Source organism: Corythoichthys intestinalis, chromosome 17 (genome assembly GCF_030265065.1).
Source record: "Corythoichthys intestinalis isolate RoL2023-P3 chromosome 17, ASM3026506v1, whole genome shotgun sequence".
NCBI lineage: Eukaryota > Metazoa > Chordata > Actinopteri > Syngnathiformes > Syngnathidae > Corythoichthys > Corythoichthys intestinalis.
The window spans coordinates 18,519,296-18,535,758 of record NC_080411.1 but is presented as its reverse complement, the minus strand read 5'-3'; the positions used below and the strand labels follow the sequence as shown (position 1 = coordinate 18,535,758).

At 47.2% G+C, this 16,463-nt stretch overlaps 3 protein-coding genes across 4 annotated transcripts in view; 1 reads left to right on the top strand and 2 right to left on the bottom strand.

Moving 5' to 3' along the window:
• Nucleotides 1-681, bottom strand: part of LOC130905562 (electrogenic sodium bicarbonate cotransporter 4-like) — a 41,014-nt gene extending 40,333 nt beyond the window's left edge. For both annotated transcript variants that reach the window (XM_057819092.1, XM_057819093.1), the window contains exon 1: nt 562-681. The gene's annotated coding sequence lies outside the window, so the exon portion shown is untranslated. The remainder of the gene's footprint in view (nt 1-561) is intronic.
• An 82-nt stretch (nt 682-763) lies between these two features.
• LOC130905571 (drebrin-like protein B) lies at nt 764-9,838 on the bottom strand. Its single transcript, XM_057819105.1, has 14 exons — nt 7,589-9,838; nt 7,459-7,514; nt 7,285-7,397; nt 7,138-7,212; nt 6,909-7,055; nt 6,755-6,832; nt 6,243-6,394; nt 5,324-5,378; nt 5,131-5,196; nt 4,951-5,056; nt 4,528-4,884; nt 3,523-3,701; nt 3,380-3,452; nt 764-3,313 (listed from the first exon to the last, which is right to left on the bottom strand). Exons 1-14 carry the CDS (start codon nt 7,669-7,671, stop codon nt 3,177-3,179), a joined length of 1,677 nt encoding a protein of 558 aa, XP_057675088.1. The 5' UTR covers nt 7,672-9,838; the 3' UTR covers nt 764-3,176.
• On the top strand, nt 7,937-15,440 carry LOC130905582 (transcription factor 7-like 1-A). The gene is made up of 11 exons (XM_057819119.1): nt 7,937-9,412; nt 9,477-9,549; nt 12,343-12,458; nt 12,556-12,781; nt 12,845-12,890; nt 12,957-13,022; nt 13,107-13,184; nt 13,497-13,671; nt 13,737-13,844; nt 13,929-13,980; nt 14,533-15,440. The coding sequence occupies exons 1-11, from the start codon at nt 9,254-9,256 to the stop codon at nt 14,790-14,792; spliced, it is 1,359 nt and encodes a 452-aa protein (XP_057675102.1). The 5' UTR covers nt 7,937-9,253; the 3' UTR covers nt 14,793-15,440.
• The last annotated feature ends 1,023 nt before the right edge of the window (nt 15,441-16,463 follow it).

Genomic DNA, 16,463 nt, shown 5'->3' with positions numbered 1-16,463 from the left:
ACGGTGCTGGAGCCTATCCCGGCAGGAAAAAAAAATGAGAAAAAAAATGGACTTTATATAAATATATATATATATTATATATAGTATTGAAGTTTTTCTTGAAACGCGAAATAATTGTGATTTTTGCGAAAAAATAAATAAAAGCGCGTCATGAAAGGTTAATCAAAAGAGACGAATGATGTTATTCCCTTTCTTTTGAATAAAAAAAAAAATACCTTTGAAAAAAAGAATAGTCTTCGTTTTTTAAAATATGAAAAATAAAAGGTAAATGACAATTTTGAGATGTCTCAAAATAAATGACGATTCATTTGCTCATCGACGATTCGATTAATTCGTGGTGGCGGCCCTAGTTCATTTGCCATGGACGGCACCAGACGTCCGATCCATTCAGACCGGCAGCAATCTTTCTCGGTCCGAACGGATTTAGATGTCCGCACGGCGGGCAATTGAGTTCCAACCTCCAAAAAGGAAGGAAAGCCTTGGCCCGTTTGACGTGAGCGGCGGGCGAGAAAAGTCCACTCCAAAGAAGACGTTGGTTGTTGAAAAAATGATGAGGCTTACCCAAAGATGGTAAAGGTGAAGATGCGTGAAAGTCAAAGTAGAAGAAGAGAAAGCCACGGAGTAAGTTGGAGGTTACCACGCAGAAAGGACAAAGCCCAACTGAGCTCTCTCTCGCTGGCTGGCTGGCTGGCTCGCTCGCTGGCTGAACGGCTGCAGGGCATCCATCCCATCGATGTCCACTTTCCATTTTGGGATTTGCTGATATTTCTTTCCACTACACAGAGATGACGACGGCGGCCAGCACCTCCCTCATGGAAAAAAAGAAAATATTCTAATATCCTGCACTCCAAAGAAATATTTTGGGGATGGTGTGATTTTCTTGGAGAGAAAGAGCATTTGGCTTCTTTTATAAATTGTCTTGACAGAGGAATGACCATATGTACGCCGCTAACGCTAAGACGTCGCCACTTTTGCCATATGTTCCATAGACTTTATTATCAGTTAACGGGGCTCGGGGCCTATCCGCATAGGGGTATATTTTCAAAAACTTAAAATTCAAATATTTTCAAAACCAAAACCGCTAGCGACCTAAAACCTAAACAGGCACCTCCCTAATGCATATACAGTGGGGCAAATAAGTGTTTAGTCAACCACTAATTGTAAGTTCTCCCACTTGAAAATATTAGAGAGGCCTGTAATTGTCAACATGGGTAAAATACAACCATGAGAGACAGAATGTGGAAAAAAAAACTCAAAACATCACATTGTTTGATTTTTAAAGAATTTATTTGCAAGTCATGGTGGAAAATAAGTATTTGGTCAATACCAAAAGTTCATCTCAATACTTTGTTATGTACCCTTTGTTGGCAATAACGGAGGCCAAACGTTTTCTGTAACTCTTCACAAGCTTTTCACACACTGTTGCTGGTATTTTGGCCCATTCCTCCATGCAGATCTCCTCTATAGCAGTGATGTTTTGGAGCTGTCGTTGGGCAACAGGGACTTTCAACTCCCTCCACAGATTTTCTATGGGGTTGAGATCTGGAGACTGGCTAGGCCACTCCAGGACCCTGAAATGCTTCTAACGAAGCCACTCCTTTGCTGCCCTGGCTGTGTGTTTGGGATCATGGTCATGCTGAAAGACCCAGCCACGTCTTATCTTCAATGCCCTTGCTGATGGAAGGAGATTTTCACTCAAAATCTCTCGATACATGGCCCCATTTATTCTTTCCTTTACACAGATCAGTCGTCCTGGTCCCTTTGCAGAAAAACAGCCCCAAAGCATGATGTTTCCACCCCCATGCTTCACAGTGGGTATGGTGTCCTTCGGATGCATTCAGTATTCTTTTTCCTCCAAACACAAGAACCTCTGTTTCTACCAAAAAGTTCTATTTTGGTTTCATCTGACCATAACACATTCTCCCAGTCCTCTTGATGAGCATCCAAATGCTCTCTAACATACCGCAGACGGGCCTCGACGTGTACTGGCTTCAGCAGGGGGACACGTCTGGCAGTGCAGGATTTGAGTCCCTGGCGGCGCATTGTGTTGTTGATAGTAGCCTTTGTTACTGTGGTCCCAGCTCTCTGTAGGTCATTCACTAGCCCCCCCCCATGTGGTTCGGGGATTTTTGCTCACTGTTCTTGTTATCATTTTGACGCCATGGGGTGAGATCTTGCATGGAGCCCCAGATCGAGGGAGATTATCAGGTCTTGTATGTCTTCCATTTTCTAATAATTGCTCCCACAGTTGATTTCTTAACACCAAGCGTTTTACTTATTGCAGATTCAGTCTTCCCAGCCTGGTGCAGGTCTACAATTTTGTCTCTGGTGTGCTTCGACAGCTCTTTGGTCTTGGCCATAGTGGATTGTGGCGTGTGACTGACTGAGTTTGTGGACAGGTGTCTTTTATACTGATAATGAGTTAAAACAGGTTCCATTCATACAGTTAACGAGTGGAACATCTTTAGACCTCGTTAGACCTCGTTAGAAGAAGTTAGACCTCTTTGACAGCCAGAAATCTTGCTTGTTTGTAGGTGACCAAATACTTATTTTTCACTCTTGCCAGACTCATAAGTCGATACAATCTTCTTTCTGAATTGCTTCAAACAGCTCCTTTGATCTCACCATTGTTTCCCTCACTTCAACAATCAGTCACTGTTGAAAGTATTCTGCGTTACGGAGAGGGGCAAACATTCTTCAGACCGATGTCAAAGACTGGTCGATGGCTACAAAAAAGCATGTCACTGAAGTTATTTTAGCCAAAGGGGGTAAAACTAGCTATTAGGTGATAGGGTGTCCTAACTTTTTCCTTAGTTAGAATATGCATTTTTGTTGATAAATTTGGTTTAATGAGTAAAACATGTAAATTTTTGTTATTTTCTTGCAATTAAATCACATTCTTTACCAGAGATAAAGAAAAACAAGATCAGACATTGATATGTGAACATTTCTTGATAAAGAACTGAATATTTATTGGGGTGTACTCATTTTTTCACATGACTGTAAGTCTGAAAGGGGCTTAACATTTTTGCATCACGCCTCTTCGTTGCTACGCTAGGCTCGGGTCCGCGACTCCCTGACTCCCGACGATTTTCGTCCTTGCGGTTTTCTTTTGCTGGCGTTTGGACACGCTTTTCCTTTTGTTTATTTTAGTAACTCGGCACCTAAGACAAAGTTTACAAGAGTTCGACGTAATTGGCGGGAAACATGCCATAACGGCCGTCTGGGCCGTAACCTCGCCACCAGCCCTCGTCCACCATCTCAATGCATGTGATGATGTCATCTGGGTCGAAGGTGATCTCCGTGTCGTCAGCTGAGGACAAAAGAGTAATGTCAAAAGAGCGTCTGTGTTTGTTCTCGGCAGCGCGTGCTGGCATACCGGCCTGGTAGTCATACACAGCTCTGGCGGACAGGTTTTGTAGGGATTCCACCTCCTCCTCGTCTCCTTGGGCCTGAAAAGGGATGCGAGGTGAGCGCGAGCACGCAACTAAAGGCGAGTTTTGTGCTTGGCGGGTGACTGACCGCACGAGCGTCCTGCCCTACGTCCTTGTAGAGTTCGGCGTCCACGGGTCGCGGTACTGCATATTGGTTCTCCTCGACAGGCGTGGGGAACATTGATTCCGTCAGCGACTTGAGGTGCTCGCGGCCGGGCACCTGGTACAGCTCTTCGTCATACTCGTCCGACCAGTCGTCGTCCTCTGCTGCGTAGAGCCAGGACAGACGAGTTATATTGATTTACCTGCTTCCGTTTGCTCATTTGCCTTCCTTTTCTTACAACGGATTGTACGTCTATTGCTGTCAATGGCAGCAAAAGAGTTCAGCTAGATAAGGTCACAAAAAAGGCCGCACTTATTTCAATTGATGTCTATTTTTTTTTTCTTCAATTTAATAACATTTTATTAGAATTTTTTTATTTTTCATGACTTGTGGTGATTTTTTAAATTTTCGTTTTTTCAAATATACCTTTTAAAATAATTTTTTCCCCAAAATTGGTTCCTCGAATATTTTTTTTCATTTTATTTCAAATTATTTGTTTTTTTTCCCCCCATTGAAAAAAAAATGCAACTGCGTGCCACATTAATATTACAAATGGATGTCAAAAGGAAGCTGCAAAATATTGTTCCGCACATGATTGGCTTTCAAGTTTGAGACCTCTGTCCTATATGAAATTAATTCAAGAAAAAAAATCTCGATGAAGTGGACCTGTGTTTTGGAACAAACTGAGTAAGACTTGTGTACGTCGCCCTCTAGTAGCACGACTGAGGTGTTAACACAGTTATGGCAGCCCAGTGTAAATCAATGCAAACAGAAACATTAGCTGCTGTTGGCTGTGTGCTGCGGGTGGCACACCTCAGCAATGGCGGACGGGGTACTTACGGTCCTTTTGCCCGATTAGTCTATAGAACAGGCTGGAGTAGACTATTTTTGATGTGCCCCCTCCCTTCATACTGTGTCTGACTCCACCCTTGTCTGTCTGGTCCTCTGGGCTATCCCCATCCGGTTCCTCAATACAAGTAAAGCACGCACCCGCATCCCGGGCCGCTCCGGCGGGTGACACGGAAGAGAAAGCGGAAGAGGCGAAGTTGTCGGGCCGCGAGGCGAAGTCGTCGGGCCGCGAGGCGAAGTCGTCGGCCCGCGAGGCGAAGTCGTCGGCCCGCGAGGCGAAGTCGTCGGCTCGCGAGGCGAAGTCGTCGGCCCGCGAGGCGAAGTCTTCGGCTGGTGCGCCTATGTGAGGCGACAGGGAGGGCGGAGACCTGGAGCCAACGGGAAAGTCGACAGGCCGGAGGTCTTCCCGGGAGGGTGGAGTCTCGAATCGCGGGCGGTCCAGCGGAGGGAAGGGGCTGTCGAAAGCTTGCTGGGACAGAAAGGGGCTTCGCAGCTTCCCTGAGGGAGGAAGAGAGACGACGTCAACCGGAATTTCGTCCAGCCGCTCACTCTGCGCCATCTTACCCACTGCTGGGGCGGAGCCTCCGTCGCCACCGTCAAAAATGGACTTGTGGGGCTGAAAGACATCGCGAGGGTCGAAGGCTCGCTGAGAAATCAAGGCCTTGGCTTCCTGAGGCGCAAGTCGGCACGTTATAGCACGCCGGTCACCGACCCACAAAAGTAAACGCGCCAGCTAGCACTCACGTTGGCGACTCGTACTGACGTGGGCGTCGAGACAGCCGCGGTTCTGTCGTCGTCTCGTGCCAGGTTCTGCGACACAAACCGTAGCAAAAAGTCAACCCTGGCTTCAAAGCTCCAAAAGGAAAGATGAACCGTTGCTTCATGAGGGTTAGCGTAACTTAAGCGGACAAATACTTGCTGTGAAGATTGCCCTTACCTGTCGTCGCTCCTCTATTTCTCGCTCTTCTTTGTCTCTCTGCTTCTGCAGAAGTCTGGCAGAGGACGGAAACGTTCAAATTCTGCGCACATTCGACCGGCTAGCGCTAGGGGTGTGACAATATATCGAAATGGTGATGTATCGTGATACTTTGTATCCCAAAAGGTTATCGATATGCTCCTGCCAAGAATCGAGATATCGTTTTAAAAAGGTGTCACTGTTTGAAAAAATTTTTTTTTAAAATGGAACCAACAAGTTGCTCCCAAAATCTTCCACCATAATAGTGTCTCAATTAACTATAAGGCTGCATTGATGGTGCTCGACACCCATCATTTAGACGTTTGTTCATTCAAAACCAGAGCATTTACAGTTATTCTGTCTGATTTTCAGGGCATTTACAGGTCACTTGCTGTTCACTTTGGGGCATTTACAGGGCATTTCCTGTTGAGTTTGAGTCACTGCCTATTGATTCGGGTGATTCCCAAGTCACTTCCTGTTCTGTAACTCAAAATAAACAGGAAGTGACCCATAAAATACCCCAAAATCAACAGGAAGTAACTGAATATAGACGGGTAAATTACCTTAAATGGCCCAAAATTACCTCATTGCCTGGCATTGGCTGTCACTGACGGCCATAGACGTTCAATCCGTTTGAAGTGGGAGGGATGGCAGCAACCCCAAATTCAAATAGATTGGACGTCTATAAGTGATGAACTCATTCCATTTCACAACAGAAGATTGTTTTTCTGTTCATTAGTTGTTTGTAGAATATCATTGAATGACTTCCTGACTACTGTATCGATAATCGTTGTATCGCCATATCCTCAGATCATCGTTATCGTGAGCTTTGTATCGCAAATCGTATTGTATCGTGAGGTACCAAGAGGTTCCCACTTTTAGCTATCGCGTGTCCGCAGACCTGTTGTGGTCGATGGCGCTGTTTCTCTGTTGTATTTTCTGCTCTCTTTCCTTGGCGTGTTTCTCCTCCAGGTTGCGCCGCTCCTCCTCCAACGCTCGCCTCTGGAGCTCCGCCTTCTTTACCTCCTCCTTACGCCGCACTTCCTCCTCCCTCTGAATGCACAAAGATAAAACCCGGGTCGGGTCGTTGTATCTTAGCCAGCTGACGCTAAGCCAACCGGTGAGGCGTTTCCGAGCCGGTGAACCGGTCTGATTTGTTTCACCGGCAGACTAGAGCGCTACCACCAAGTAACCATGCGGAGATGGCCTTCATTGAGTGACCAGTTACAGCAGGGGTGTCCAATCGATGGCCTTAAATCAATGAAAACACACGATTCTGTACTTACAGTACGAACAGGCCACAACGGGCAGAATGAGCCCCACGGGCCGGATCGGATGCCCTGGCGGGCCGTACGGTTGGCACCCCTGATCTACGTAGAGTATATTGGATGCACGTTGTAGCGTTGCGCTTACCTGCGTTTGGCTCCAGAACGAATCTTTATCGATTTGCTGAATTTCCTCCCGAGCGTTTGTTTTGCGATAAACCGACCCCTGCCAAAGACACGACCATCCGGTCAGCCTCGGCCTGGAGCGAGCGCCCGAATTTTTGCCGGTCGCAGGCCCTCACCACTACCCCTCGCGGGATGTCCCCAGGCTGGGGGGCAGCGCCCCGCCGGAAGTCATAGTCGGCCCCTGACGCTTTGGACACTTTGGACAGGATGAGCTCTGGGTCTACGTCGTCTTCGTCGCGAGCGTTGATGGTCACGTGGGCCCCCTGCGCGAACGCGCACATGAAGGTCACGCCACCATGATCGTGGTGGGAAAAAGACAGTGACCGGAAGCCGGGCGAGACTCACCTTCAGGAAGTTGGCGATGGTGCTCAGATGGTTGGCGCACATGCCTTTGCGCGTGTCCTTCACGCCTTCACCCGTCTGGCATACACAACACAAAAGTCAACACCATAACGAGGGGTCGGACGAGTTGGAGCGGACGATCGGCCTCACCCAATTGACCAGCACATATTTGGGCAGACCCGAGTCGGGGTGTCGCACTCGACAGAAGGCGTACATGACCTTGCCGCTGTTCAGCTCGTCCACCATCTCCTCCAGACCACCGCCTGCGACCCCAGAGGTCAGACACGTGACCTTTTCCCAAACGGAGCGGACGGCCACTCTTACCTCCTTTTCCCGCTAAGCGGATGGCGTTGCTGTTACCCTCGTAGGTCAACAAAAGCCTGAAACGCACAGACACGTAGACAAAGCCAGAAGCGGATGGACGGGAAAAGCGGGGCACAGTGCGGCGACCCACCAGTTGATATCGGAGCGCGCGTCGACAACGTCTCGGTAGGCTGCCATCAGCTCAGTGCCGTTTTTGCTCATGTTGACCGCCATGCCTTCAGAGTCAACCGACCAAGGCCTCTCTAGCTTTCTTACCTCTCGGCCGCCGCGGAATCGCCAGTCCCGCGGGCGGAGTCGGACCGGTTTGGGGAGAACCCGCCGGGCCGCATTCTCTCTTGGCGGAGCGTATCAGCTTCCTGCGAACACACTTCCCCTTACGTACTGTGAGTATTCAACGGTAGCGAATGAGTTGATTGCAGGCCCTCACTATCAAATGATTATTTGATGGGTGCAACGTGCACTACACGGCCCACTTTTTCCAGGAAGTGTGGAACATCAAGAGAAACTTTTCTCCAGGCTCCAAGCAAGAAATTCCTTTGGCCTCACCACACCCGTGCGCGCCACAAAAATTTGCTTTTTTTTGCACACATAAATGCACAATCAATAAGTAAACAATGTATAAGGCAGCATTGAAAAAAGAGTTGTCAGACTACATATTGAAAACATTTAATGGGAAAACAATCAATAGAATAAACTCATAAAGCAATGCAAGTTTCACTTCTCAAGAAATATGCATCAAGCGCAGGTTGCTGCAGCAGATGGGATGGAGTCCCCCAAGGGGGGTTTGCCACTGCGGTGTCATTTTAAATGGCCGATTTTTGTCGTTTTTGTGGAGTATGTATTGGCAGCACTCTGGGGCCCCTTTATTGGCTGGGGCCCAAAGCAACTGGCTAGTTTGCTGCCCGCTAGCCCCCCCATTGAGGTGAGAAGAGAAGTCAACCGGGTTGCGGAAAATTGGAAAGCTAAAGTGAAATATTACGAAGAGTAATCATACAAATAAAATATCAAATAGTGAACCGTAATTATCATGGACAAATGGAAAATGTCCTTTCCAGAGAAATTGCATGAGGATTTTCACATGATTTTGGGGCATTTCGAAGTCTTTTCCTGTTGAGACAGGTCACTTCAGTTCATTTGGGGATATTTATATATATATATATAAAAAAAAAAAAACTACTCATTTGCGAGTGGAAAGGTCTTTTTTCGTGCTGCTCGTTCAAACTTTGTTGTTACTGACCTCAGGTCAGACCCGACCGCCAGCGGCAGCCGTACGCAGAGAAGAGGAAGTACAAAGGAGGCTGATCCCGGGTCAGTACACGCCAGGCCGTTCATTTTTTTTAATGGCTTTCAGGCGCTAGCGGGTACGCCGCGAGAGCTTCACACGGCGTGAAGGATGTAGGAAAGTAGCACTTTTCTTCCTTGGGAGAACTTGAAGCGCTCGCGGAACTTTGCACTCAGCTGCGTCGCGACACCGACGTCGGACGGACGCAGTGCGCCTTCATCGACGGTTCAAGTGGATTTGTACACGGCGTAACTTATTCGGCGACGCGGGAAATTCCACGGCGTCGACCGACCGTGAACGCCGCAGACAGCCAGCCAGGCAGGAAGCTAGCTAACGGCTAGCAGCTCTCTTAACTGTTGGCCACGCATTTTTTGCGGCCGTTTGGCGATTCGTTCGAGCGGCAGATGCGGTCGCCCTCGCCCCGGGGCTGAGAAGAAGCTCGTCCGGGTGGCGGGGCGGCCAGGTGAACGTCCGCTCCATCCCTCCCCTCCGCGGCTAAACTCGCTTGCTAGCATGCCGCAGCTGAGCGACGACGGCGACCTGGGCGCCAGCGACGAGCTCATCCGCTTCAAGGATGAGGACGAGCACAAGAGAAGCGGGGACGCCGAGCGGGACCTGGACGATGTCAAGTCGTCCCTCGTCCACGAGTCCGAGAGCGACAACGGCGCGCAGGTGAGTCGTTCGCCCGCCGTCGACGTCGCCGTCCAACTTTTCTCGACTTGTTGGGCTCGTGCAGGCGGCCAGCAGGCGAGCGGGACCCGAACCGGACGAGGCCGAGCGAGCCAGGCACAGCCAGCTCTTTGCAGAAGGTACGAGTCACTTTGTTGTTGTTGTTTATCCTGGACGGACACGTCACCGTGGTGACGAGGGCCGTCAACGCAGCCCACAAGTTTTGACGCAAAAACCTGCCAACAGGTCTAATGGTACTCGGGCGGTGCTCTTGCTCTCCATTTCCAACTGTCATTTATCCCAAAACCTGACATTAGCCTGAGCTATGCTAGCTTGATTGACTTCAGTGCTGTTGACGATGATAGACGCCCGAGCATCTCTTCTGCTGTGAATTCAAATGTGTTTGTCTTTCACTAGTAAACGTCCAAGCCTATTTGAAGTGGCAGCGTTTGAACGAATGCTTCTGGCTTCAAATGCATTGGACGTCAAAGAGTTCAGGAATTTCATTTTGTTCTTCCTCTGGTAAAGATGAAAGTTTAGCACTAGTAGACGTCCAATCCGTTTGTGGTGGGAAGTAGCTAGCAGCATTCGCAGCCATCAAGTTCCATCTGAATTCATTGAATGGAGTTATTTTATAGAATACAATAGACCCTACTCACCAACGTCACAGAATGACGTGTCGTTGTATCCGGCCGCCATATTGTCCGTCATTGTTTATCCGTATTCTCAATGGTTTCAATTTGTCGTGCAATTTATAGTGCAATTCATGGAAGCCCCAGTGCTTTCAGACGCTGTAAACTCATTGGATGCGTTGCATAAAAGGCGTTATGTGGAAACGCTTCTGTCTATCCATTCGCCAGATCCATATTTGATGCCTAAATCGATATTTTTCGACCCGCTGTCTTCGCCCTCTCTGCCTGACATCTGCTACCCTGATATCTACAACTATCTTGTCCACACAAAATCAGCCTGGTCTCACGAAAGTTTGAAAAACTTTAAGAGCAGCACTCTAAGCAACATTACCCCGTGTGACCCTTTACTTCCAATTTTCTAAAATGGCGATAATCAAAAAAAAAAAAATGACTGCGATGGCCGACGCTTCAAGGATAGGTGGATATTGGACTATTTCTTCAATAAAACACGCAACAACTGTGTCTGCCTCATTTGCAAAGAGACAGTCGCTGTTTTCAAAGAGTTCGATGTGACGCGATAATGATATTACCGAACAAGACACGATGACATGTACGACAACATTACAGGGAAGATACGCAGCGACAAATTATAGCAACTTGAAGCTAGTTTAATTTCACAGCAGCAGTATTTCGCAAGAGCCCGAGTTGTCGAAAGAGAACGCCATAAAGACGAGACTGTTGAAATTATGAATTTTAAAAAATAATAAAGCAAATGTGACACACAGAAGGGCTTGCTAAAATTTGTTTAAATATATTGTTCTATGTAAATCAGCCAAGGTAGCCCCCCGCATTTTTTTACCACACCAAATCTGGCCCCCTTTGCAAAAGGTTTGGACACACCTGTTTAACTGATGATCCGTAGACGAGGCCAACTTCTTTCACTTGGTACCAGCTAAATATTATTCAAAATGTAATGACGGTGGAAGAAATAAGCATCTTGAATTTGAAACTGTAGGTTGCCGGCGATTAGCCTCGCAATGATCTTAATTGTGGTTGTCAGCCCCAAACCCTCTAAATATATATTAAATGCATCTTACCAGATATAAAATGACTATTACATAATCCGTGGTAATCGTTTGGAGCCCAGTTTTCTCGTCGAATTGCAGCAGTCCATCTCGCTCTCCTTTCCGGGTCTCTCGGAATACGGTAGAACTTCAAGTCTCTCTGTCTATCTTCTCTGTTATTGCAACCAACCGCCACACACGCCTTCACCATTTCGATTATTAATGTTAACAAGCAGAAAAACACGCCATAATAGGAGGAATTTACGTAGCGGTAATGCGTCAACATGACGAGTTGACGGACAATATGGCGCGGAGGCGTGGTTGTGACGTCATGTGAGTAGGGTCTATAGAATGCCTTTATTCTCATTGTACAGAGAACAAGGGGATTGAACGCTTGGTCAGAATGTGCATTGCAGAAAACAAAAGTACAGTAAGGCTAATTTTAAAACACAGCTTACAGATTTTGTTTGATCCAGTGTTGTTTTCGGCAGCCCTTTTCATTTTCGTCGTTGTCTTTCGGACGAAAATAGTAGTCATATTTTCGTCATTTCAAAATGTGTCAGTCTTTGACTAGTTTGACATGACTCCAAATGGTTTCGTCAGTAAAATTCTTCTGTCAAAGTTTTATCCTGTAAAAAACGGTTTCCAACAAATTGGAATGAACATTGACAGACGGGTGCATATTGTAGAGTCTACAAGGACAACACCAACTCGTTGATGATAATACACACTCGGTAGAAAAACACATTGTTTTCAATAAATTAAACCCACATGAACCCCTCAAAGAGTATGTTTAGGACAACACTTGCCACGCTAAATGCGAATGCAAATGATATGCTAGCAATGCTGCGCTTAGCACAGACCTTTTATAGGCAAAAAAAACATGGCAAGAGAAAACAAATCTTATCATGTGTTTCAAAGCAAGCAAGCCTGAAGCGCAGCCTAGCTTGAAGCACATCCTAACGCCAGTAAGGGGGATTTGCAGCACATGTCACTCAAGTGACACAACCCAAACACCGCTACGATGCAGGCTGCCGTACTCCATGTACGTGCTGTGAATGAAACGATGTTGCATTTTGGTATTGTCAGACGAAAATTGGCGGTCGTTTCGTAATGTTTTAATCTTTGGAGACGCTTTTTTAGCCTGTCATCGTCACGTAACGAAAAAATGGCTCATCGACGAAATATTTTCCAAAAGAACTGTTTCATCCAGTTTCATTCCTGTTGATTGATTCAGCACTGAGAAGGCAGAGCGGGGCTTTCTTCCAGCCTTCGCCCTACCTGGGTTACCCCTTCTTTGTGATCCCGGAGATGTACGCCTCCTACCTGGCGGGTGGACTGGCGACGGGCGCGGTAAGTCGCTTGTTTCCTCCCTCACGTCACTTTTGAAAGGTAGGGTGTGGACTACCGTTCCGAGTGGGATGATCGGCATCCGTGCGTCTGTGTGCAGTATCTCCCATTCCGGTGGCCCTCGCTGGACCTTCCAGGCGGCACGGCGGCAAGAGACTCGCCGGTAAGCCGGGCCGCCGCCCTGGCGACCGCCATTACGTCGGTGTCTGCACACGCACAGTCTAGCAGCGCTCGTGTCCACCCGGGTCACCACCCGCTGCTGTCCCACCGCCCCGAGGCGTTCTCTGCGCCCCGGCGGCCGTCACCCGACTTTTCCCCTGATGCAGGTGAGTCAGACAGCACGCCCTTGCACGCTTGCAAACCTTGACGCGTGTCTGTGCCCCCGGCAGGATCGTCACACACAGCCTCTCGGACGCAGCGCACTGTCGATTGGCCGTGAGTACAAAGTTGAGCGCGTGTCTGCGTACGTACGCGCGTAACTTCGCCCGTGTCGGTGTGCAGGGAGGCTCGGTCGGCGCACCCGATGACAGGAGGCGAGTCACCCCTCGCCCTCGACACCTCGTCGGGGTAAGCGACGGAAGGGGTCGCCTTTGTTCGTTGGATCCGCCGATGATGTCGACCCCCTGCGGACAATATGTTTTTTCTCCTTAGGCGGGCGGCGAGCGGCTTTCCGGCGAGCGGCTCGCGACCTGTGTCCGTCAAGCAGGAACCCCGGGAGCACGGAGAGAGGTATTGTAGAAACGAATGTCATTACAATAAGACCCGGCCGTGTGGTATTGGCTAATCTACCTGTTTTTTTTTTTTTCTTCAAGAATCAAATTCTTTATACTTTTAATAGTAAAGGACTGCATGCTCACTTGAATGTATTGAGTGCACAGTCAATGCCATTATAGCACATGAGTACGTTGGCTCAGCTCGCGCGTTAATCACTTTTGATAGTGGCCTATACAAGTTTATAGTGGACTAGACAAGTCGGCTAGCCTAACTTTCCCCCGTCCGATCGGCGTTAACTTTGCCCGACGTCCTCCCCTCTCCCGCCAGGAAGTCGTCGCCGGTGGCGGCAGCTGCTCCGCGGGAAGCGGAGGAGAAGGCGAAAGGTCATATCAAGAAGCCGCTCAACGCCTTCATGTTGTTCATGAGGGACGAGAGGCCCAACGTGGTGGCACAGTGTCAAGTCAAGGAGAGCGCCACCATCAACCAGATCCTTGGACAGCGGGTGAGTCGCTCGGCGCCACGCCGCGTCCTCTGGTACGTCTTGACGCCTTTGCATCTCTCCTACAGTGGCATTCACTGAGCAAGGAGCGGCAGGCCTCGTATTACGAGCTGGCCCGCAAGGAGCGTCTGCTCCACTCGCAGCTTTACCCGGGATGGTCGGCGAGAGACAACTACGTCAGTAGCCCCCACCCCCAAACGACCGCAACCGCCGTTGTCGGCCCCCCACCCACCTATTTGTTTCTGTTTTTGTGTAAGTAGGGCAAGAAGAAGAAGAGGAAGAAAAGCAAGAGCGACAACCAGACTGATGCAGGTAGCAACTTTTCCTAGCAGACATCAAATTAGATTATTATTAGTATAACTTGATATTTAGGTTTAGTGTCGTGGGGACTATTGGGGGTCTTTTACGGACTCATTGGCCGCCATTGATGTCGATACATCCATTTGAAGTGACATGTCAAAATTTGAAGAAATAAGATGGAATAACAAACCTTTTCAGTCACGACAGTCGACATCCATTCATTACCGGAATTCGTCACATGTACTGTATGTCTTGCGGTGGTTGCTAAAAGAGGGAAATCGATATGGATGACACCTATGACGGCGATCGGATATCTATTGTTGGCAATCCAGGCCAAAGACTTATTCATAAACTTGAATCAAATTCCTAGAGCAAAATACACACTATTCGTCTTTTTTTCCCAATTTATGATAATTGAAAGATTTTTTTAGAAATATTATTTGTCCATTTTAAATAAAAAGAGTAAATGTATAGTGTGATATGTTTGAAATAGGAAACTATGAAAAGAAGGACATGTCAACAAAAGCAGCATAACTTTGTGGGTGCCTACTTGTTGTTTTTCAGCCGAGGCCCTGCCGCCCGATCTGTCTCGCCCGCACCCCGTCTCCCATCTGACGCACACGCACCTGTCCCAGGCGAGCCCTGCCTCCTCTGCGGACTCGCCCGCCACGCCCGGTGCGGCGCTGGCGTCGCCAGCCGCGCCGGCCCCCACGCGCACCGAACACTCGCGGGCGCGCTCCTCGTCGCCGCTGTACGCCGACCGGCCACTGGACTTGGCGACAAAGCGGCCGCGCCCGGCCTCCTTGGACCCGCCACTCTCCTAACGCCGACGGAAGTGTTTTTTTGTTTTTTTTTTTCCAGCGAGCGATGTGTTCACGCTCACATTTTGGACTCGACAGTGACGCCTTTTCACGAGTTTTCAATGGCAAACTTTTCTAAACTCCCAATAAATAAGTGAATCCTATACCGCTCGGTCCATTCACAAACCAAAGCACACGAGGCACGAGTTAGCTTTTCAGCGCGCGAAACGTCCAAATGGATTCGTGGTCAAGTGCCGTCAATAGCCCTCTCTCCTGAAAAATAGCTCTAGTATCACATTTTACATGCTCTCATGGTACTACCATGCAAAAAAAAAAAAGGAATCATTATCATGTCAAAATGTAAAGACGTGAAAACTGGTCCTCCGTTATCATATATTGATAGTGATCACGTTTTTACATGATGCTAAGTGTGAATATATATATACTGTATATATATATATATATATATATAATGTGTGTCCAGAGCTAGAAATCCTATCCATTTTGACTGGGCGGGGCAAACTCATCTTTGTTCATTGCCCCTCCCAGTCCGGTTTTGGACGTCTTGCGCCGTCATTGGCAGCCCAGCCCATGAGTGCCCTTTAAACTTGGATAAATTTGCAATTTTGAATTTTTCTTTTTCTCATTATCTAATAAATATATACAGCACTAAACATCCAACCTCTTTTAATTGAAAAACGTTTTTAGACTTTTTCCTTCTTCAATTGCTAAAGTGATCTTTAACTTTTGTGATGAACTCATTGGCTGCCATTGACAATGCTAGACCCCCCCCTCCCCACTAGATTATTTTTCAAATTTAGGATTTTTTTTTCCAGTTTTGAATTCACTTTAATCCCATTCCTATATGGCGGAAAACACTCAGGTGACTTGAAGTTCCGCTCTGAGATCCCTAATTTGGCCAAATTTCAAAATTGTCCGATATGCATGTGTGATACATCATTGGAAAGCTTAAAATCTCAATTTTCTAGGAGAAGAAACATTTTGAACAGGAAGGCTTTTAAATTAAAAAAAAGCGAAACCCTAACTGGAGGTGAGAGCACAAAGGAGCATAATTAAAGACGCCATTATTTTAACGAGATATTATTACGTACTTACCTTGCTTTGATCCAAAATCTCCATGTAGCTTGTATCACCAAGACAGCTGTGAATGGCCACAGCCGGATTTTGGGGGGATTTTATGGGTGAAACATGGTAATATAACAAGGGTCGCGATGCAGAAATCGCAGGTAACATTATTTTTCAATTTTTCTTTGTTTGGATTGATTATTTATCATTAACATATCAAGGGAAAATGCGACAGTAACAAAAAAAATACAATTATGCGATAGTTCTGAGGTAGATATCCGTGACTTTTACAGACGCTAATTTTTTCAATGTGATGTAATTTGTTTAAAAGTTTTAAATATGCGAGTAAATAATTTTTTAAAGTTGTTTTTTTAAGTAAAAATTAGACATCAATTAATGATTCTTAGCTAAAAAGGACAGACATTTCGAATTATAGATACGATTACTTGCGTTCTTTTTATGGATACCTTGAAACTATAGCGGTTGCGCGACGTCTGTAAACAGGGGTTTCCAGGGTAAAACGCACAAATTAAAAATAGTTTGGAGGGAATCTGCTATGGCAGCATATAGACATATTGTTCTATCAAAGACAACAGTTCTTTTGGCTTA